At 40.5% G+C, this 24,271-nt stretch overlaps 1 protein-coding gene across 12 annotated transcripts in view; it reads left to right on the top strand.

The window, feature by feature from the left end:
* SASH1 (SAM and SH3 domain containing 1) overlaps window positions 1-24,271 on the top strand; it is a 535,562-nt gene that overhangs the window by 432,362 nt on the left and 78,929 nt on the right. For all 12 annotated transcript variants that reach the window (XM_069010408.1, XM_069010410.1, XM_069010406.1 and 9 more), the window contains one exon: window positions 4,121-4,249. In XM_069010408.1, coding sequence (XP_068866509.1) covers window positions 4,121-4,249 — 129 coding nt within the window. The remainder of the gene's footprint in view (window positions 1-4,120; window positions 4,250-24,271) is intronic.

The raw sequence follows: 24,271 nt of genomic DNA, 5'->3' as shown, positions 1-24,271 counted from the left end.
CAGTTCAGAGCATTTCAGAGGCTTCTGAATTACAGATATGTCATAAGAACAAATTTGAAAGCTATATATTTTTTCATTGCTCACATAGGCTGTTTCAAATATGCAACCCATCTATATCAAAATGGAACATAGTGGTACATAACTGATGGCTTATTGTAAATTGCATTGGCTTACTAATTTTTGTATTAAATAACTGTATGTTTTTTCCTACCTGTGAAACTAAAATGACACTCCACATTTGTCTGAACCTATGAAAATTTACACTGGGTCTTACTCTTTATGCATCATTATGAAATATTTTAAAAATATTGTTAGTATGAATGCTTTTATTGTTCTATTTTATTAATAATTCTAGAGATTTTTTTTAAACTTTTCAGACTATTCCTTTGACTCCCTTTGTAACAGAATGCATGACTTACCTAGCTGGAGCTAATGTTTTGTCTATGAATATTTTTTAAATACTCTAAAACAAAATAGAAATGCAAAGCACACTCCTGGTGATTTTGTGTGAGGCAGTTTAGAATTATTTGGAGAAGTTAGGGAATCAGTTTAAAGAATAGACAAAATGCCATGGTTCAAAATTCATCTTCAGGTTAGTTATACTTGTGATTTGGTGATATCTAAAGTAGGTCTTCTTGGCCAGTATTAGTGCAGTAGAAAAATGAAGCAACTTCTCTTTTCTAAGTTTTGCCATGTTTTTAGTAGTGATTGAAGAATAAAGGAGGATGATGGAGGTAACTCTATGTAGGGATCAAATTTGAGGTCATATAAATCAAATATACAATCCTTTGTTAAGTTATGACACTTACATGAAACATGAGTGGATGGTGTGGGTTGTGAGATGCTTGCTGTCTTTCACTTGGGTTGATTTGTGTATCTGTATTTCTTTTGACAAAACCAATACTTTCTGCATTGCCCACATGCCGAAACTCATGAAGGCAGCTCTTGACCACAGACACAAATTATTCAATTGGTATTTTCCACTGCAACCTTCTGGCAAGCTGAGGTGCAAATGCAAATGTTTGTGGTTTTGTTCTAGTTTTGAAGCTATGGGGCTTCAAACCCCAAAGCTGTCCACATCTAGTTAGGAGGGTGCATGCTGCCTTTTTGGAGTGGCAACTGCATAAAGCTGCCCTCGGTCTGGTAACCCAGCAAAAGCATGTGGCAGGGCTGTAGTGAGTATGTGTGTCAGCTATCTATTCTCGTCTCTAAGATCTTGTGAGATTTTTTCATCTTTTTTTGGACATTAAGCTTGTTTTCATTTGCAGCATAGCCCCCTCATGCAAGCCTTGAGCGCTGCCAGCAATCCCTGCTGTCAGTCAGGCAGACTGGTGCCTGCAGCTCGGCTCCTCTGGACACGGCGGCACTGCTGGACTGGGTCACTTGTGAATAGGCCTTTCTTTGCAGCCACGTGCTTGCTGGCAGTGGGGCCACCCACGTTCTGCAGGCTTTAACTGGGGTGCTGCAATCAAGCTAATTTTGCTCTAGGGACAGTCAGAAGCCTTCAGCCTTGTGGAGGCTACCTTTAAAAATAGCACAGTGAACTGCACACCAGTACAAATGAAAAATGAGCACTTGTTCAGCTGCGTTGGATCCCCTGGCAGTGCCATTGCTATCCTGCAAACGGTCTGTGACTGTATGTCTGAGTTGTGGGAGGGTGTGGGGAGGAGCACTGGAGTGTGCTGAGATCCTCAGCTCTCTCTGGCTCTCAGCTGAGCTAAAGTTCACATATATGTTTTGATTTGGAGTATTTTAGACAATTTCAAAGTCATGAATTACCTTCAAAAATTACACATATTTTGGAGCAGGTTTACTTTATGAAATGTATGGTTTCCAGAAATGTGAGAGGACATGGACTTATAGGCAGTTTTCATATTATTCTAGTAAAGTTATGCTTTCCTGTGTTGCTCTTCTATCATTACAGTTTCCACCTTCAATATTCTTAACTGGCAGAATTATCAAGGAATAAACAGACTCTGCCTGGGGAAGATACTCCAAAGTGAGAATTTTTGGTGACCCTTAGAGAGGGATGTTTGTTACGATTGAGTAGCTGGGATTCAGATGTCACACTGTCTCTTTGGAAGTCACACAGGTTCTCTTATTGCCCACAAAAGTGAGCAGATGAAGGTTAAGTTTTGGGGTTGCTTTTTCAGTTTAATGTTCTTTTTTTTTCCCCAGCAGTGCAGCCCTCGTCATTCCTACTGAGTGTGCAAACACTGTGAAAGCAGCATGTGGGATCAGTAAGCATACCCTCAGCCACCAGAGGAGAGTCCAGTTGCACTGGGAAATTTTTAGAACTTGTGGTACAGGCAAAGATTCCAAGTTTCGTGCCCAGCTTGTTGGGAAGTGATGGATGGCAAGGAGGTGGTTGGAGGAAGACATAGGCTTCTGCTGTGAGCAGGTAGCACTGTGGCTCCAGTAGAAAGGTGGGGTAGCACTGTTGTGTTCTCAAAGGTGCTGTTTTTTTCACCATATAAACTATACACTTGCTTAGCAGTGTGGGAAGTTGTTTGCCCAAAGCTCTGGAAAGTCTGAAGTTCCCAGAGGTGTATTTGTATAAGGACCCCAATCTTCTAATGCTTGAAGCATCTCCTAGGTGAGACCTTTGGCAGGTTGAGAGATAGGAATTACAGTAAAAAAATACATGGGGGTGGGGGGTGAGAAAGTGTAAATACATATTTAGTGTAGTTATTTTGCTTCTGCTGCTCCAAGAAGTTACATGCAAATCGTATCCACCTGTACTGAACACAGTAGTTTTGAGAAAATGCAAGCTGTTCTAAATTTTGGGAGTGTGAGCTGTGCAAAGGTTTCTAGGCAGTCTGCAGAAGTTTCAGGAGACACCTGTTTTGCATGTGGAATTACACTTTAAAAGAGTAGAATGTAGTTTTCACAGACTCTGAGGCTTAATAGGCTTTCACTTTGATTTAAACTGGACTGTTTTTTCCAATTCTCTGGAAGTGGTACTTCGGTAGAGCAAATCTACCTCTTCAGGGTAGTCCAGAACCCTGAGAGGGGGGGACCACATGCTTGTTTCCAACTAACAACAGCTTCAGTAAGGCGTGGTTACTAATTAACAGTTCCTTCTAGCTCATATGCTATAACTCAACCGTGCAATTTATCTATATTATTAGGATAATTATTTTTTCATTATTTCTCTGTTGCTTAGCTTTTTCTTAATAATCAAGACATAAATTTATTTCAGGATAGGCACAGAGAGCAGATTGTTACCTTCTAAAGAATGCATACAGTAACATTCATGCTCTTTCACAAGTTATGCGAATAGGGATGCAAGATTATTCCATCCCATCTTTTGGACCTATTTTAAGTGTGTGCATATTGTACCTGCCCACCCCCTCACCTCACAGGTGCAGCATACATATCTGATCTTTAGAAAGGTTTCTCATGACACTTAAAATCCAGCCTATTTATTGGGGTTTTTCGTTCTCATTTTCTTCATTCATCATTTTTAAAGTATGAATTTGGACTGTAATTAACAGATTGTTGCATATAGGTTTCTGGCTATAGCCATTTTATTAGCAGTGTAGCAATACTGCCCTGCAAAGCAGACATTTGGGACTCAGCAAACCACGTTTCCACCTCCAGTACATATTAAAAGACCAACTAGCAGAGTGTCTTTGTGGGTGTCATTGTTTGCAGTCTGGCTGATTTGGTGTATTGGCAAGAAATGTAATGGTTTTAGTTGCTGTTAGTCGTTGTCACAAAGCAGGGCTACTCTCAGTAAAGTCAGTGAAATGTGTGTGATGACTGGCTCTTGGAAGAGTGGACAGCTGCTTGGGAGAACCAGGTGCAGTATATGTTGGTGGGAGGGAATTGAGGCAGATAGTGCCTGGGGATATGTTGTTCCACCACTGTGCATTGCAGTCCCTGCCTTCTTTCTCTCTGTAGGAATTAAAAAGTCCCACCGGATTGTGAGGAGCTGTTCTGGTACTGCAGTTCCCAACTTTCTTGCTGTTAGTGTGCTCTCGGATAGGGATGGAGAGGATGACCTGAGCACAATGTGCTGGATGTGCTGCAGGGAGGGAGTTTCCTTGAGTTGTGGTGCTACCTTTGAATTAGGATTTTAGGATTGATTAACCTGTTTTCTTCGTCTTCCCTGTAGGACGGGTCACTGGGAAATATTGATGATCTGGCACAGCAGTATGCAGACTACTATAACACCTGCTTCACAGATGTGTGCGAGAGGATGGAAGAGCTGCGCAAGAGGAGGGTTTCCCAAGACCTTGATCTGGTATGTAGAAAAGTTACAACTGTATTAACAAATAGTTGCCATTCATGCTCCAGATGAAGAATCAATATTACAGCTTGAAGAGTTCTACCCAGGGAAATAACTCTACGTGGTTGTGCTCATGCATGCAAACATTTCAGCCAACTCAATTAAACACTTGGAATTAGCTGGATTAGGTTTTTTCTAGGTATTTGTTATGATTCATTAAGCCTTGGAGTCTGCATTTCTTATTTCTCCTTTAATTAGAGTACTTTTTGCTTGCATACATTTGGTTGCAATCCTCAACTCTGAGGCAAGATACTGTCTGACAAAAGCATCGTTTCCTTGCTCCAAGATGCTCCCAGTGTGAGCACAATGAAACTGTGCTGGTTTTCAGCTGCACTGTACAAACTGTAAAGTGGTGCTTCTCAGGAGTCCAGGGTGCAAAAACTGGTTCCAGGCTCCCAAATGTAAGCAGTTCTGCAAACCCCTTTCCATTATTATGCGTTATAGAACCTGTAGCAAGCAACATTGAGTCACAGAGCCTTTCAGGGTGGAAGGGACCTCAGGAGGACCCTAACCCAGCATTCAGCTCAAAGCAGTGTCAACACTGAATGCAAACCACGTTGCTCAGGGCTTTATCTGATTGAGTTTGAAGACCTCCAAGGATGGAGACTTGGCACCATCTCTGAGAAGCCTGTTAATGCTGCTTTGCTGTCTTTATAGTGAACTTCTATTTTTAAATTATATTCTGTGAGATCCTCGCCATAGCAATTTATACCTGTTGTTCTCATGCCACACACCTTTTTGATAACCTCCCCACTGGTGCCAGTAGATCTTCTTGAAACTGTCTTTTCTGACAGCTGAATCACCCAACTTTCCTTGCATGGCAGGGGCACAAGTCCTTGAGAACACCTTGGTAACAGCCGTACCTGATGATGTAGATTATTTAAGGTTACTTTCTTTTTGGGATTCCAGGATAGCAACTGAGAGGCTTCCAGAGCTTGTAGAGACTACGAACTTCAGTTACACAATTAATGGCTGCAGAATCAAGGCAGGGAGTCATCCTCTGCCCCACTGAAGTTCGTTAGTTCCTTTTTTATTTTTAAATGGAGAAAAAGCAAATGTATTTTGCAGATCTGTGGCTGCCAAGAAATGCCAAGGGTTAAACAAAAGGCTATCGCAGGAAATTCTTTTGTAGACAGACCCTTGAGGCTTCTGTGCAGAGAAGCTGATGGCACAGAATCGTGGTTCTCGCGAAAACCCCCATGCTTGGCAGGCCTGGTATTCTCGGTAGCTGTGGGCAGCAATGAAACCCCCTTTCCTGGTTCTCTTGGAAGGCAGCTCCTGTGCTGGGTAATGGAGTGTGCCTTATGGCAGGAGAGGTGTCCCTTCCATTTAGACAGATGGGCCTAATTTGGCTCCCTTCGCTTCCGAAGCTGCAGAAGCCAGGCTGGAGAAAGCCATGTGAGCTTAATTAACTCACATCAAAGGTGCGGATCTTCACGCTGGTTTTTAAATAGAAGTGAGCTAACCCGAGACAGACCATCGAGTGATTCATTCTGCTCCAGAGAAGCTACAGTCAGAGAAAGTGGCTGTGTGAAAAACAGCTTGGAAATTCCTCTTCAGTGTCTCTGATACTGTGTTTGCTTACTCTAGTGGTTCAGTGATGACTTCTTGAACTGTCAGGTCAGACAGAAGACAATGCAATTGAAAATTAGATTAGTGCTCCATTTTTGCTACATCTGTCACTCTTATAATACAGTTTCTAGACATAAGATAGCCATTCTGCTGGTAACATATGAGACTATAGATATCGGCTCACTTGCCCAACACCAGCATCCAGACAGTGCTGACTGCAGCTGAAACTTGCTCTCATCAATAAATAGGCAGGCTTGACTTAGGAACACAGGGAGGGGGAAATGGCCATGCAGACCAGAATGTGATTTCAGTGTGATGGAGTAGTATGCCTGTTGATGATCTGCTGTACAAACAGGAGTTGGTTTAAACAGCAGAGCTGCTGAAGTTACTGCAGAAGTGCTAATGTGAAAGACAGAACAGAAGAGTGAGTCATTTGTTGTGGTGTTTTTCCTCTCTTGACACCCTGAGGAAAGGTAGTGTATTGGCAGATGTTTGGGGAAAGTGAATGGGGAGTAATGCTGGGGGAAATTCCAGCTTCATAGCACATCCAAGATGTGCTAAGATAGCAAAAAGAAAAATGCACCAGATAGCAAATACATGCAGCTCCAAAATTTTTATGCACCACTATTGTTGGGCTGTTAGTCTAGGCTGACCTTGCTCTGCCATACATTGCTCTTCTAGCAGGGATGAGGAAGGCAGTGCTGTCTGTACACCCTCTCTTCCCAGCAGTGGGGTTGTGCAAGAGCTGGAGGTGTCCTCCCCTCCCCAGTGGTCTTCTCCCTCTTTAGTGAAGTGAACAGAGCAGAACTGAAATGCATGGAGTGTTAGTGCAGATTTTCAGGGGTTTGCTGGAGTGACGGTTACTGAATCCATATGGAAAGGCAGCATGAGTGCATAATACTTAGCAGAAAGTAAAAGGCTAGATTGCTGATTTTACTGAATGCTCTGAAATAAGAGAAAAGAGCAGGTCACCCTATGGGTTGAAGTGTCCTCTAAACCGTGCACAGAGAGGCCCTGTCAGGAGGAGCAGTGTAGTAACAAAGACGTGCCTGAGCTGGCAGAGCTTTGGCAGGAACATGTATTTAGCACCGGCTCACCCAGATTGCTCTTTGTAGCACGTCCATTGGAAGGACAGAAATATGAACTGTTTATTGCTGCTTCTGTACCCTTTGAAATAATTTTAAGCTGTTTGGGTGCAAGTGTTGATATCTTGATTGTATATTGTACTTTCTAATCAGCTCTCCAACGTTTCCTATCAGACCACGGCCATTTCAGTCTAGATATCCTGCTCTGAAATTGAAATTGGTAAAATTGTTTGGGAAAGCAGCATATCTTATAACAAAACAGTGAGTGCAGATGGAGCTGAACACAGAGTATTTTCCAAATGGTAATGCTGTCAAGGATTGTTAGTTGTCCCTAAACACGATAACTGCTTTTTGTGTTTGGAATTTTGCCTATGTTTTTGTAATGGAGAATGTGCTTGGGTTTGGACACTAATGTTTGTGAACAGCATGGGAGTTGCCCACATTTCCTAGCATTTGGCCTATTCCTGTATACCATGTGGGCTTTTGGCTGAGGAAAAACTGCAGGTGGAGTAGATAGAGTGGATTTTCAGGCCCATAATGAATGTATCACTGGTAATATTGAGGTGGACATCTGCTAAAATGCTGTTATGGCCAGAGAAGTGACTCTATGAGGATGGTATTTTGTAACTGTTCATATGACATTCTTGTCTTTAATTGGAGAGGCATGAATTAGATGGATGAACCACTTGGATGTATAAGGAATTGGCTGGATGGTCACACTCAATGGGTTGTGGTCAATGGCTCCATATCCAAATGGAGATGAGTGACAAGTGCTGTTCTCAGGGATCAGTATTTGGATTAGTGATGTTTAACATCTTTGCTGGTGACAGGGAGAGTTGGGATCAAGTGCACTGCCAGCAAGTTTGCTGACAACTCTAAGCTGAGTGGAGTGGTCAACATGGTGGAGATAAGGGATGCCATCCAGACGCACCTGGACACGCTTGAGAGATGGGCCTGAGAAGCCTCATGAAATTCATCAAGGCCAAGTACAAGGTCCAGCACGTGGGTTGGGGCAATCCTGAGCACAGGTACAGGCTGGGAGGAGAATGGATGAAGAGCAGCCCTGGGAATAAGGATCTGGGGGTATTGGTGGATGAAGAACTTGACATGACTGGCAATGTGTGCCCACAGCCCAGAAGGCCAACCACATCCTGGGCTGCATCAAAAGGAGTGTGGCCAGAAGGTCGAGGGAGGTGATTCTTCCCTTCTGCTCTGCTCTGCATCCAGCTCTGGGGTCCTCAGCACAGGAAAGAACTGGGTTTGTTCAGCCTGGAGAAGAAAAAGTTCCAGGGAGACCTCACTGCAGCCTTCCAGTACCTAAAAGAGGCTGCACGAGAGCTGGAGAGGCAGTTTTTACAAGGGCACGTGGTGATAGGGGCAATGGCTTCGAACTGACAGAGGATAGGTTTAGAAGAAGAAATTCTTTACTGTGAGGGTGGTGAGGCCCTGGAACAGAAAAGGTGTGGGTGCCCTGTCCCTGGAATTGTTCAAAGCCAGGTGGGATGGGGCTTTGAGCAACCCCAGTGCAGTGAGGTTGGGACTAGATGATCTTCAAGATCCATTTCAACCCAAACAATTTTAGGACCTGCTTCTTTTGTGTTTCTGGGGTCATATCTGCCTGGCTTGCTGACAAAACCAGGTTTGCCGTGCCTGTCAGCAGGGCAGCTGACTTAGCCATGAAAGAGCAAACTGCATTCTGTTGTCTCATCCATCACTGACAGTGGCCAGCTAACTGCTGCTGCCATGGTCTGTATTGTAGCTGATGATCTTGAAGTCAAAGGACAGCTTGAGATTTTCTGATGGACTCTGACAGCTGCAGTTGGGGCACTCAGAAGTTGCATCCATCTTTTGTCTTGCAAATTATATAAAGTTAATGCCACTGAAAAGCTAAATGGTAGAGTAGTATACCTTTTTCCCACATTCTTGCAATTAATTTCAATGTGTAAAAGGGGTAGTGTTCAGAATCTCTGTACATTCTGGTAAAGCATAATGCATGCATTTGGACAAACTAATTTGCCTAATCCCATGTGTTTTTACCGTACCTGCCCATGTACACAGGCAAAGCCAGAAAATAGAAATGGTCATAAAACCATCATAAGTTTCTTGTCCTGTTTCCAACATTCGTGTAGTCTTCCTAAGTCTTGTCTGTGCATGGTTTTAAAAGATGCTCAACAAACAGTTGTTTGATTACAGATGGAGTTGACCATCTAGATAATGTCATCACATATAAATGGTATGTCCAGCAAGAAAAAGGGGAGGAAAAGAAGCAAAAGTAGAGTTATTACTAATTTGAGTAATTAACTAATAACTAATTTGAGTCATTACTAAATAGGCTTTAGCCTATTTAGAGATGCATTTGTCTGGTATAGTACCAGACAAATTGTTTGGTTGGCAGTAACATTAGGCTACTTGAGAAACTAGCCATCCTTTGCTGAAGGACACTAAAATACCCAGAACAGTTGCAGTCAGTGATTAAAGTATATTTAAAAAATCTTCGAGGGAGTTAGCCACCAAAGTTGGGGTTGGGATGCTGAACGTGTTTGTGGAGTGTGCCCGTGTCTGCTCCACACCTGACGCTAGCCATGTCCGCCGTTCTTCGCATCTTACATGAAAATTTCAGGATCCTAGAACAGACTAATTATTCCTGCTATGAAATTAACATCTCTGCTTTGCAAATTCAGTACTGGATGCTGTTACTGATGTCCTGAGAGGACACCTCTGTATCTCACTGGAACAGGATCCCACTGTTTTGTTTTGTCTTGCTGGCTGCAAGAGGCCCTCCAAAGTATAAACAACATCTGAGTTTGATTAAAAAGGTATCTACAGCACAAAAGAGCTGGAAAACACCCAGATAAGATTTCCTAATTTTTTGAGAGTCTTCAGGCCTTATGGGGCAGACACACAGAAGAAAAAGTAGCAGTAGAAGGTGTGGACTTTCAAGCATTATTGTGGGGTTTTTTTTCTCAGTATAGATTGAAGTAGAGAGGGGTTTAGCTTGAATATGAGGTACATAAAGTAGATTCACATAGAAAATATTTCATGGAGATTTACTGTGTGTGCAGTCTCAGTCAGTATTTTAGGCTTATCTTCATAAGTTAAATTCAGAGTGACATTTTCATCATTAATGGAGCTTTTCAAAGGTAGACACAATGGAAATTCTGGAACAGACAGGCTATTTTTAGTGTCTCATATCACACACCAAGGCAGCAAAGGCATTTAAATATAGAGCTAGCATTAAACATGAAAATAAAGGAAGGCTTGTTCCATATGCAGCAAAGTGAATACCATTCTTAAACAGTTCGCTTAGTACTAGCAGACTAAGTAAAAATCTCTCCACTTTCTGCGAGCTAATGATCTCCTGCAGTCTCAGCACTGTTTTTGTTGGAAGGCCATTTATGAATAATCCCTTAGGCAAAATCTGTTCATTTATAGGCCGGAGACTCAGTGGACTCTGCAGCTGTGATCGTTTAGGTGACCTTATCTTCCTTTCATACTCTTGGAGGATCCTTGCTTTTTGGAGTAGGATCTTCTGTTTAACACTTCTGCTCTTCTGAAGTATTTTTGGTAATGACAGTGTTATAGGAAAAATAGGTTGGCAAAGGTAATTGGAGGGGTGGGGGTGAGGTTCTGAGCTGGTAATACTGTTACGAACAAAATAATACTTATGTTATAAATAGAGAAGATAATCACTTCTAGCAGTCTGGTAATTGTGGAGGGGAGAAATTTTCTTTAGCTTTATAAGTGTTTTTCTAGGTATTCGTAATCTTCTAATATAATTTGTAGTAGTTTTCTTGTCCCTTTACATACAGCAGGAATTTTACTTTGAACCTTAGATCAGTTAAATATATTCTTACTGTGCTCTTCTTTTATCACAGAAACAGCACAGATCTGCTGGAACTGACAGACTAGATTTGTATTAACTCTGTGATTTAATCTCATTGGAGCCTGAGGACTAGAGAGAAGGGGTAACTGATTGACTAACTTTAGCTCCCTTTGTGTATTTTTTTTTTCTTTCTCCCCTTAGAATTTAAAAGTGACAGCAAAACTGGAAGTGTACGGTGTCATGCTGGTAAATTTCATTGCAAAGGATGCAATTGTTTAAAAAGACAGCAAATTAATTTGTCATTTAAGAAGGTGCATCTCTGAGCAGGGAAAAAAACCCAAACAATCAGAAAAACCAAAACTAACAAACAAAATCAACTCAAACCCACCCAAACTCCATGGTGAAGTTTCTATGATGTGCAGCCCAACTTGCCATTCACATGTTACGAGATTTCCAAAATACCCAGCTGTGTGGCATTACTCTGGGAAGGACAGCAATGTGTATTGGCTGTGTTAGAAGAGTGTCAGACTTTCGTCATGTGATAGCAGCTAAACCAACAGAGGAATGAACCTAAAAGGTGTGATGTCTTCTATTAAGATTACTCCTCTTTGTCTTTGCATAGTGTCAGCTTGACTCCGCAGGCAGCCTCTCTGTGCTCTCCTTCTGTGGTTCCCAAGCAACTGCTCACCAGTCCATCTGTGTGTGTTGAAGACAGCTGGCAGCACTTCAAATGTCAGCTAGTTAGTTGTAGCACTAGCTTGTGCTTCTTCTAAGTCCCCAAGTAGGGGAACACCACCATGTGTCTTCAAGGAATAGTAAGGATATTGCTCAAGGTAGATGTCTTGAAGTTAGTTGAAAAGCCTCACTTGTAAGAACCATAACAGCCTTTCAGGTCATTAGGGAAAACAAACAGGTCTTAATAATAAATCAAGAGCATGTTGTGATGAGAATGAGAAACACATCGTAAGTATTTGTGCACATCTGGATGTGCTTTGGAATGTCTGTTTCTCTGCAGCAGAAGGACACTGTTCCAACAAAGATGCCCAGAGGAAGGCAGGCCTCCATCTGTGAATTCAAAGGCACTGATTTCTTTTTTTTCTTTTTTGCTGGCCTGGCCCCTGCTCTTCGTGATGTAAGTTCTGATGGTCCACAGCTACTCTGCTTTGATCTTTCCGTGCTTTATCTTCTCTCAGTGTTGTGTAGGTTTCCTGTTTCAGCAGTGTTGCCTGAAGCACACAGAGAAATGCTCCATTTCAAACAAGATGCTCTGTGAATTTTGTGTTTGAAGGAGAACTCAAGCAGTTTGAAGAGACATGATTTCTTTGGTGCATGATCAATCTGTTTTCCACAAAATAATGAAAAGGAATGGCTATCAGCAGGAAATCCCTCTTCCTGACTCCCATATGTCATATCCCTCTTGATTTTTTTAGATTTTTCCCCAGTGGTTTAGATTGCAGCTATATTTTACATAAGGGAACAAAGTAATCTGGGATTACTACATCCAGATTTTCCCTGATTCTAAGGTTTCTTTGGTTGTTCAACCAAATAGAGTTGGGAAAGGCAATAATCCTGTAAAAACATACATATGAAAATGAATGGGTAATATTTTCAAAATAATTCAATTTCGGCTCCTTATCAGAGGGATGAATTTCTTGCATTGCTTGTAGGCATGATGAATAAAATCAGTCATGGATTAGAAACTAATTAAAGAGGAAAGACTTGAAATGATAAGCAAAATTTGGAATTCGTGAGCTCATTATGAAACACCTGCTGGTAATTTTTTGTTTATGCCAATGTCTTTTGCCTGTTGCACTTGAAGTTCCTGATAAGACCACAGTTACAATTGTTTGGTTTACAATTCATGTGAAACTAGTGGCAGTATGGTCATGTACCCAGGTGCATTTAAGATGATAGGAATAACATCCAAAAAAGTCGGTGGTTATAGATGTGGAAAAGTAGACAGGCTTTTCATCATATAAGGCTTTATTCAGAAGCTGTCTAGATAAATTAGGAAGATAAAAAAGCTAGCAAAAGAAAAATCAGAATTTGGGAGTATTCTTTAAGACAAAATAGGCTTATAAACAGTATTTGAAAGAAGTCCATCTCCCCTTCCCAGGGGCACACAATTCAAGCTTCTGACAGCTTTCTGTCTTGGTGTGTCCACAGATCACAGAGTATTCTGAGTTGGAAGAGACCCACAAGGGTCATCAAGTCCAGCTCTTAAGTGAACAGTCCATGCAGGGATTGATCCCAGAACCTTGGTGTTTCTGGGGGGTTTCTTTGGCACCAGGCTCTAACCAAATGAGCTAATCTCAGGGTCGTGGTAGCCCAGCAAAGATTAAGCCGTAGTTGAAGTCCATTTTGACAGAAGAGAGAGATTTTAGAGTTTTGAAGCATGTGCCAAGTGCTGAAAGTCACACAAATGAGAAGTAAGAAGGAAGCCAGTCGTCAGAGTAGCTTTATTTTGTTCATGGGGTTAACTATTGAAAGCTACATAATTGGAACCTTCAGTTGCTAGCCTGCACAGAAGCTCACAAAATAGTTTTATTTCTCCTTTGTGTCACACTTTCTACTCTCAAAACCCTTTAAAAACATTAATTATCCTTTGCTGCCTCCTTTGAAGCTGGTAATTTTAGTACCATTATCCCTATTTAGGCCTCGCCTCCCTGAGATTCAGCCACTGATGAAGATTTACCTATGTAATACCCTAATTCCTCCTCTGTAGCTAAATTTGCAACAGAGTAGCCTGAAATTTCTAGTAAGTTCAGAACAACTTAATAATACACAGCGGTGTACCCCAGTGTAGCTGTAAACAAATCCTGGCCACAAGAGCCCGTGAAGCAGTGCAGGGCCAGTGGGTGACAGACACTCTGGGTGATCAGCAACTCAAGCCTCAAATCCAGGCTGTTAGACCACACTTCAAAAAAAAACAAAATTCAGACGTACTTCAAAATTGTGCCACACTCTTAAAGTGTTCCTGATCTAGCACCTTTCCTTTGCAGCATGAATGTGCAGGTCTGGTGAAGAGTGTGGCTCTCTTGGTCAGTAGCTGACTGCCAGCCATATCTCCTTCCTACCTTCCTGCCTCCACTTGAAATAATTATATCTGATGTATGGCAGGGATAATTGAAGTGCAGAAACACTGTGGAAGGGACTCTGATTTCTTCAATGTGTCAATTTCACTTGCATAATGTCAATTGGTGATGACTGAAAAAAATGCTCTTGCTAAACCCTAAATTAGATATTTTATTCTGAACACCTGTGGGAAAGCGTGAGGAATGAAGGGCATGGTGTGCGAAGTAGTAGGAGGTGGTGGTTTGATCCACTGTTGTAGGAAACCAAAGTTTGGCTCTTCCCTCTGCCTGAGGAAACTTGAAACTCGTATCTCCTATCTTGAAGCACAGTGCTCTGCAATTTAATATTCTGTCTTAACCTTGTCTTTTGATCAACCCCGTTCACATATGTAAGCAGTTCTGGTGTAGCAGTGGGAGTAGCAACGTCTCAGCTTCCAGGTAGGCATCTTCACAAAGTTAGTGAATCTTTTCTTTTTCACTTGCAGGTTAAAAAGTCCAAATATTTTAAACATTGTTCAACAGGAATGGAGTAGGAATGTGAATCTTAGCCCAATGTTTTTTGGCATGTTTTTTTTATTTTTATATTATACATGTATATATAAAATAAATCATAATATAATTATATTTATATTTTTAAAATTATTTTATATATTTTTGTTACTTCATATCAGAATGATACTCTAAAGGAACTAAGCTGCTGACCCTCTAGAAAAATTCAAATTTATTTTTCTTGATTGCTGTTTTTTACTCCATAACTAGTTTGGACAATATTTTATTTGTAGGATAGACAATAGCAGAAAAATTAACTCTCTTGATCTCTTTGTTATGAGTAGCCTCTCAAGTTAACAGCAAGACTAGAACTTAGCTTAATGCTAGGCCAGATGAGCATTCTGGGGGACTCAGTAACTTTGTTTTTCCTCCTTTGAACTGAGTTATATTTAGCCTTAGTGCATTAGTTTTGTTGTGGCTGTTGAATTGCAGGTGGTACCTGTAAACTCACACCTTTGCTCTTGAAATACATACAGATGTTTTGTAGCAGTCATCTTAATTTTCTAAGAAATGTTAATGTTCTTCAAATTTTCTTTAGACAGTGGAAATGGAAAAACACCAAGAATTGCATCAACTGTACACTTGTATTTGGTAACATGGAAATATGAAGTATCTCGTAAAGCTTTCCGTGACTGAATGACAGGGCATATTTAGACATGGAACACATGTTGTTAAAAACATGTAGATAAACAAATTAAATACATTCTTTTCAGTGTTTTGAATTGTGGCTAAGGTAAACAGTTTTTACAGAAGCTAGGTAACCATCATGTTTTCTAACTGAGATTTTGGTCTGAAGGTAGTAAAGGACATTAGGAGGAAGGAAAGGTGAATGTAAATTTTGGCAGTCGGACTTGCCTTTTTCAGAGCTTCCTGCTCCATTTTTCCACTCTTGTAGGTTTTATCTGGATTTTGGGGTTTTTTGAGGCACAGGAGGTGGTATGTGCTCAAGGAAGGAGCCTCAACTTTGGGGCAGAAAGTGTGGGGTAAGGAGTCCAAGAGTGTCAGGAGCAGGTGCCCCAGGAGTTGGAACCTCTCTCTGCATTTGTCAGGTGGAAAAAGAGGAAATAAGGAAGTTTGGTCATTGCTTGCTTACGAGGATGAGGAACAAAATGTTAGAAGGTTGGGTGAATAGGTCACTAGAAAACTAAGCTGGAGTAAAGAAAAACAGGTGATGTGCTCTGGTGGCTGCAAAGGGAGAAAAGTGCCACAAGGCAGCAAGATATCTGTGCTTATGTGAGGCCTGAACTGTCTGCATGGACCAGAATAATGTAATAGTGCAACATAATTAATGATAATAAATCATAAAAAAACCACAGTAACATTTCACAACTGGTCATTTTAAGGCACAAAAAAATGTTATAATCTGTTAAGAGTTAGTGCTAGAATGGTTGCCACTGCTTGCCAAAAACGTCTTCACTCATCAGTGCACTCTCCTTCTGTGAATCTGTCATGGTCACTGGCCATAATGCAGGCTTGATTTGACAAGGCACAAGGTCATAGGACAAGATTTTGAATAGCAGTTTTTACCTTTTCATTATAGGTACCACAGGAGAAGTGGTGAGCCACAGTCAAGGCTCTGATTGCCACTACAGTAGGTTGCTCTGGAACTTTGCAAGCTCCAGGATGAAACTAATGAGGAAAGAGAAATGAAAGAACAAAGTCATGGAAAGGTTGAACAGTTTTTTCTTAGAGTGCTTTGTACACCTGAAAACACCTAGGGGCAAAAGAATAAAATTGAAGTAAGCCCTTAGTCTAGCTTCACAAAATGACAGAAGGAATTAAAACTGTTAACTTTTAAGAATAAACTGCAGAATTTCTGGAAAAAAATCTAAGAATACAGAAGGTATCTACTGTATTATAGCTTAATTTGGAGCAGTGGAAGGGCATGAGTATCCCTAGGGTTTGCATCCTTAATGCATTTTCTGATCTTAAAAATTACAAACATAGGGATACCTTCCTGACCATAGTTCAGTGAGCAAATGGAGACGAAAGCAGCAAGACGTTTTATCTGAGTGACACCAAACATCTGAGCTCTGCAATGAAGTTGAAGGAGATGGGCATTTTGCCAAAAGTCACTTTCATGGGAAGCATAGCAAAGTATGGTAGGAAACACTCTGTGTTTTCCTCTATATCCAAGCTACATGCAACAGGAAATATTATTGTTTTCCCTAAATAGTGTGAACACAATTGATTTTCTCTTCTTAGTGATCCATTGAGTTCTGATTGAAACTATTTAGATTTCTAAAACAAGCATTATTCTCTAGTGGCCTTTGTTGGCAGTAAAAGGGGTATAGTTAGGGCAAGACATCACCATTGGGTTTGTAACAGATTACCTGTTGTTTCCTTTCAGCCTTTCACATAAATGGCTTTTTTAATGCTTCTCTGTTGAATCTTGAGGTCCTTCTAGCAGTGATGAATGTTTTATAATTCATTATCATTGACATACTGTGAGGTGATTCCTTTGAAAGGATATTCCTGGTTGCACAGTAGCAGCTCTTCAAGTATGAAAGCTGTCTTTAGACATTATTACAGCACTTTTCAAATCTCTACCTATAAACTTATGAACTCTCTTAAAAAGCTAGTGTTCTTGAATTTTTTTCATGATCTCTGAGACCTGTTTGTTTGTAGCTTTTGTTACACCTATTTCCCTTTATCAATTTATGACCACAGTCCTTTTCACCCTCTATCAGTCTTGAAAACAGGAATTTTTTCTGCATGAGATCACAAGTTTGCCATGAGCTGAGGCCTAACAATTTCCACCTTAAAAAAAAAAAATTAATCTTACACATTAGACAGTGCCATTCTGGTTCCTACCACCAATGCAGTTTTGATCTCTTATCTCAGGAACACCTTGAAGTTAGCTACTTCATTTACTTGCAGGGAGGGATATTTTGTAAGTGAGAAAATCCTAAAAATTTGGTGGGAGTGTTTATCTAATTCCTTTTCCATGTAAATGCATGTCCTATCATGGTAATATATTATGCAATGTAACATTTGTAACAGAAATGCTGACCCCGTAACACATAGATTATTCATAGCCCAAACCCCCCCAAAACGGAATGATACAAAATGACCTGTATTTTGTCTCACCTTTTTAACTGGAGGGAAATGACATATTTTTCTCACTTCATGCCTAATAGAAACACCAAAGGAGATTTGGAAATTGAAAAGGGTGTCTTAGATAAATTGCTCTTTAAGCTGTCTGAACAGTGGAATGAAAACAAAATGAATGCTTCTTGTGAACAAGCACGAGTACTTAATGTAATTTTAATAGCTTCTTTTATTAAGGGTGGCCTATTAGAAGTTTTTAAGGAACCTATTGATTGTCCCTGTCTCTGGCTTTGGTAGAGTTCAGTAGCTATAGTAATAGTGTGCAAAAAATCATCTTGTGCATCATACTAAGAAAATTAACTTTATTTGGCACAAATCACACTGCTTCCCCTGGTCTTACCTGCTGTTGCTCATCTCAGGACTGGACAGGTGAGCAAGGCTTACAGAAGTTGAACCTGTTTCTTATCCTAGTTCGTTACCTTCAGAACATGGTAAATTCTTTTGAGCAAGAATTTATAAGCCTGCAGAAAGAGGTTACACAAAAGAAAGAAGACGTTTCTTGAAACACTAGCGTATCAGTCTCTCTACCCTTTCTCTTACCAGCAGCTTCAGATCAACACAGATGCAGTTATATTGAGTGGCAAGATATTTTCTAAATGGGGAATGTTATGGATTATTATCACATGTAAGGCATTTATACTGTTATAATAGATTTTGTCTCTGGGTTTGAGCCATGAGACTTTTATTTCCACCACTGTGTCAGAGCAGCCAAGTGGCAGATGAAGGGCTTTGATTACCCGTGCTGGATTTGTCAGCCTTTTTCCCAGGGCAGATGGAGGATAAAATACCTGAGAAAGCTGCATTGTTCTAGATTAATCACATGTCTAGCCTGCAGTGAGAGCTCAGATATTGCCTCTGTGCTGCCTTGTCACAGGAAACGTAAAGTTACAGGAGGACATTCCGTCTTTTTTCTCTACTGACTCTCCTTCCATGACACCATGTTTGTTCTCTAGGCTGTTCTTATTACTAGTGGCGATCATCTTCCCCTTGCATCCCACTCCTTAGCAGCTCAGCCTGTGCCTTCCTGCCTTCCTCATTTTACTCCACCCATGCATCTTTTCAAAGCTTCACATTTTCTCTCTTCAGTACTCAAAGTCCTTACAGCACCCTTTCTCCATTCACTTTGTCTCACATGCTTAATTTTCTTTTCCTTGAGCACCTCCTACACTCTGCTTTTTTCCCATCCTTCTATAGTCCTTATTCTTTCTTGTGTTTGTCTCCCTGGTTTGGATGTTGTTAACTCTCGGAGAGCAGTGCTTTTGTGCAACCACATATGCTACTTCTGCAGAATATCAATAGAAAGAATAGAAAAGATCAGAAATCTGTGCAAATGCAATCCCTTGAAGACTAGTGAGTTGAGGGTAGTGCACATGTAAAATGTTCCTCAAAACACAAAATAAATGAAAAGTGAAGCTGTTTATTTAGCTTCTCTGCTTACAGCTTTGGATTAGACATCACCATAAGCAGAAGCAGTCTGCATCTCAACTACACCAGATTAAGTTTGCAGCACCTGCTCTGGGATAAAATTTCCAGTTATTGCAAAAGGAGGAGTGGAAATTCTCTTTGTAGTTATGTGTGAAACGTATAAACCAGAAGTAAAACACAAAACCAGCAATATCGGAATTTTTTGTCATGGTTGAAGGTGTGTTATCAAACCTGTTTTGTTTTAAGTACTGTTGGTTTTCATGGAATTTACCTTGGCTTTGTTTTATAATTTTGAGAAGTCACCTGGTGCATCCTTTGCCCCAAGACAGATTCAGCTGTCCTTACCACGCTCGACAGATGTTGATCAGACCTGTCTTTAAACTGTTCCAGCATGTCAGTTCCACTGTCTTCCTAGGAAAACTATTTTAGCATTCAGAATATTTGTAATACGATGGTGGTTCTTTACACAACAACGTGACACTAAGGCTTGTGCTTCCCTTATGATTCACCGTAATCCCTGCATATTTTTCTGCCAACCTGTTGGCTCCCTAGATGTTCCCCACCCTGAATGTCTTTTTCTGGGTAATTCTGTTTAAATGCAGTACCTTTCAGTTCTCCATATTGCACAGCATCTGATTCCCAAAAGTTAGGCCAGAATAACCTGCTTTTTCAGTTCTTTCCCTAGTAGTGGTGATGGGTTGACATGTTTGGTTCTTCAAAATGGAGCCTTAAATGAAAACAACCTTTGTCTCTCTAATGGGTAATGACACTACCTTCCAGCCCTATGCTCCTTGGTAACAGAAGCAGGCAACAGTCTCTTCTTTGCACCTTTCACATTTGATCTTTCACCAAAAATCAAGCATATATTTATTGATCTAATATGTATATGTGATCCAATATGTATATATTCATACAGATTTCACTAGCTTTGGCAAGAATTAGTTTTAGGGTGTCAGTTTTTAATTGATCAGTCCCATTATGTCTTCACTGATGTAGGTATTTTTTTCAAATCCTTCTGAAAAGAACATGCCACTGTGGATATTTGCAGGAAAGGGTCAGTCTGTAAGAGTGACAGTGGAGGGTCCAGAGAACACCCTGTATTTACATGTGACCTTGCAAAAAAATGGAAGATAACTTAACCTGTCTCAACAAAAAGGTCATGTGCAAAATGTTAAATAGTTTGTTCAATACAAATTCTATTCCTTGGATTGATTTGGTATGTTCTTGCTATGTAGAAAATTTTGCCATCCTCTCAAGTGGAGTTACCAGTATTATGAAGTTGTTTTATTCATAATGCCTTCTTTAGTCACTATTTATTGATTTCTGTAGTAGAGCCTTCCATAAATTTAGTAATTAATTACTTGATCTTGAACCCTGAAGGCCTTATTTATGGCTTGAAAATTAAGAAGTCAACTCAGGCTGTAAGACAACTGTTATCCAACCTTCCTTTCAACAGAATTGACCTGTAAAGTTAAGTGGGTTATTTTTTTCTCAATTTTATGTAATATTAAAACCTGCTATTTTGTATATGCTTTGAAATTTTCCTGAGATGTTTGTAAACTAAACACAGTTGCATTCTTCCGGTGCCTGATGACTTAGAAATCAAATTACAAACGATACTGCTCAGATTTACATTTATGTAATAGCTTTGTGATACAAAATTATTTGTGAGACTTGTTTTCCCTTGTCAGACATTCTGTTATTCTATGGAACTGCATTTTAGAATTCTGACTTTTTTATTGGTTCAAAAACAATATCCTGAATATATCTTAGGATGGGGAAAACGCTATTTTTTAATACAGTTTTATGTAATTATTTTTATACATAAATACATATAAATTTATATTATGTATGGTTTTAGATATTTAATATAATTTTTAATATATTTTCTGCCAGTTTCTTAATTCACAGACTGTTTTATGATCTGGTTTTCATTAATATGAAAGAATACCCTATTCACAAACTTTTGCTGAAATTACTTTCATATTTCCCCACCAACGCCCCCCTTCCTTTCCTCTGGAAAATACCATTCTCCATCAAAAGTTTAAAACCATGCAGGAAGGCAGATTTCTGCTGTGCTCATTTGATTTGTCTGTAAAAATCATTTTAGAAGTGTAAGGACATGCCATGTAACATACCTTCTGTCCTTTGTCATCATGACATCTCTTTCTGAAAACACATTTTAAGGTAGTGGATTATGACTGCTCTGAAGAGGACAGACTTTATAGGAGTTTTGTCTTGGTACTGTGGTGTTACTGTGTAGGCAGACAGATTATTGTTACATATGATTCGCATCTGTCCATTGAATGCTAAAATATCCATTTTACAGATAGTTTAACAGAGGTATTCAGGTGTTAAGTAATTTTTTGGAAGACTTTGATGTAGCATCTATTGATGAAGATAGTTTTCTTGATTGCGTATGGAACAAGCCTGGGATGAAACAGTGGAATTGACTGGATTTGACTAATGACAAATGATGTCTCTTTAGTGACACTGAGAAATAACACAGCAAGTGGATGTTCCTGGTGTTTGCCGTACAGGATGTTCTGCTGCTTTTGGTCTCCCCATTTTCTTGACAGTTGGCTGTGGACCATTTCTGGATTTTCATTTGCCAAGACAAATTTTCTCAAAATTGCAAGAAAATAAATTAAGCTTGCAAGTGTTGAATTGTAGCAATGTTCATTCTCTGAACTTGATGAAAATTTCAGGACATTTATTCGTATGTGTTTTCTGCACTCTCCAAGTGCAGAAAGCAGCACTTACCAAAGGAATGTAAATTAGCATTTGAAGGAGTTGCAGCAAAAATTAAGGACATGCTGTTTAAGAGATGCTAAGTCAGAAGAAGGAAAAGAAATGTATATTCATGAAGCTGTCCCATTAATTAATCTACAAAAGGTAACAATTTTGTGCAGTCAGGAGAGATTTTTCTGGAGGAGCAGAAAGCTCTCTGTGAATGGTTCCCATTTCTCATTAATGCATGACAGAGCCTAAGTCTCCTTTGCATTTCTAGATGAGAGCCTTATCTTAAGCAGTCAGCAAGGCAGTGCTGATAATTTGAAAACATTTGTGTATACTGGGAAACTGACATATAGAAGCATTACATTATAGCTTCAGAGGGAATTTATGGAGGCCATAAATGTATTGGTTTAATTAGGAGCACAGTGCTAACTGCTGACACATTCTCCTCAAAGATTGTGCTTTCAGAGCACAATCACTTAGTGGTTTTTTTCAAAACACAGGAAGCTTGAGGATGAAAATTACGTTGGATAATTCAGTTGAGGTTTTTGTGTGTTTGAAGTATAGTCACAGTCCATGAAGCCTACAGGGCTGCTCGTGAGTGTGTATCCAGAACCACAGCCAGAGCTGAGGAAGAGTAAATCATTAATTGCTGCATAGATTAAAAATTATAACAGTAAGAGATGTTATCTCAGTGTGGCACACACTCTTTTAATAAAGCAGGGCAAATTGAGAAAAATTAGTTTCCAGGGAATTAGAATGTTATTAAAAAACCAGTTATGCTCTTTTGTTTTCATCCATTTATGTTTTCAAAATGGCTATTTACTGTAAAAATCAAGGGCCTGAGAGTAGCCATGCAATTAAATCAGGCAGATTGAAGTATTTGACCTACTCAACGTGACTTTATCTGTTTGCTGGGGCCTTTGCCAACTTTGCTTTCACAAAGACTAGTTGCAAAATAGCTCCTTTCTGTCTGTGTTGTCTCTTTCTGCTTTCTCAGACTGCTAAAGATAGCTACCCCTGCCTTCAGTGACCAGGCCTAATTGAAATCTAGTCTGTCTAATAAAAATACACAGGCAGAAACACCAGATACACATCCCTCTAGGAATATGGAGAGAAGTTTGTCTGGTACTGAGTGGGAGACAGTCACAGAGTATTTTGTGGTTATTTCCTCAGAGGATCATCTCACCAGTGGCTTTCAAGGCTGGTTTTCCCCTCTCCCCTCTCCCCTCTCCCCTCTCCCCTCTCCCCTCTCCCCTCTCCCCTCTCCCCTCTCCCCTCTCCCCTCTCCCCTCTCCCCTCTCCCCTCTCCCCTCTCCCCTCTCCCCTCTCCCCTCTCCCCTCTCCCCTCTCCCCTCTCCCCTCTCCCCTCTCCCCTCTCCCCTCTCCCCTCTCCCCTCTCCCCTCCCCTCCCCTCCCCTCCCCTCCCCTCTGTGATTCCAGTTACTTACACCTCCATATGTCTTTTCTGAGGTGTGTTGGCAGCTTTGACAAAGCTGTGAAATACAGTAGGTAAGAATTCTTGTTTTCAGGCGAATATATTGAGAAACAAATTATTTAAGTAACTTCCTGAGATAATACAGAAAGCCAGTAGCAGAACTAGAAGAGGGACTGAATATTTTTATTATCTAGATGTCCTTCTTGCTGTTTTGGGAATGCCATTCACAGAAAGTGAGAGGGGAAACACTTTCGTTTCTGTGCTGTGTTTATGGTGGGTTCAGGTTTTTCACTTGCATTCACACCCCAACAGGACTCCTTTTTATCTTTTAACAGTTAATTCTCATTCTTTTCTTTGGGCACTGTAGGAGGAATGTTACAAATGTTTTTGGCAATTCAAGGCAGAACAGGCACAAGTAATAGCTGCATTTTACTTTCTGTGATGTCATAGTCTGGGTCATTCAAGCTCCTAAATCCTGAAGAGCCTTGTACAGATTGTTTGCAGCCAGAGCACATGAAAATAGCAGAGAGGACTCTTTTTCTTTATAGGTTTGCTGGATGAACGCTGAGTTACTCAGCTCTGCTGAGCTAGTTTATTGCAGGAAGTAGGAAAAGCCTTGCTCCCCATTGGAAGACTACAGCAGTCTGAGTAATGTCAAGTCTAACTTGGACACATCAGCACTGCACTGCTGCTGATTATGTCTCAAGCTGGTTCCTCTCAAGGAACACCATCTTCTGAAGCAATCTCCTGTGTGTTAGGGCTTTGTGCCTTGTTCTCTTCTGGCCATCACACCATACTTTTCCCAGTTTTTACTGTTCAGGTGCTGATCTGCTCCTCAGCACTAGCAATGAGAGAGTTCAAAGCAGTATGACAGATGCGAACCCAGTGGCTGTCCTGGTGGGAGGTATAGTCTTAAGACTGAGTAGGTGTGTGGGATTAATTTTTCTCTTCCTGGGCATAGCAGTGCATTGTGTGTTTCATGGTAACCCCATAAATCATGTCTCTTACATATGTAGCTGTGGAAAAAATCCCTGGGGAGCAGGTCCTACAGCAACAGGGGCAGTGTATAGTAAAACAGCTCTCAAAGGCAAATATTTCACTTGAGGCAATGCAAAGTGCACCATATGCAGAAGAAAACTCTGGAGGAAAATCTTTTCCTCTCTG

The sequence above is a fragment of the Aphelocoma coerulescens genome, chromosome 3 (genome assembly GCF_041296385.1).
Source record: "Aphelocoma coerulescens isolate FSJ_1873_10779 chromosome 3, UR_Acoe_1.0, whole genome shotgun sequence".
NCBI classification, from domain to species: domain Eukaryota; kingdom Metazoa; phylum Chordata; class Aves; order Passeriformes; family Corvidae; genus Aphelocoma; species Aphelocoma coerulescens.
This window is presented reverse-complemented; position numbering and strand designations above follow the sequence as displayed.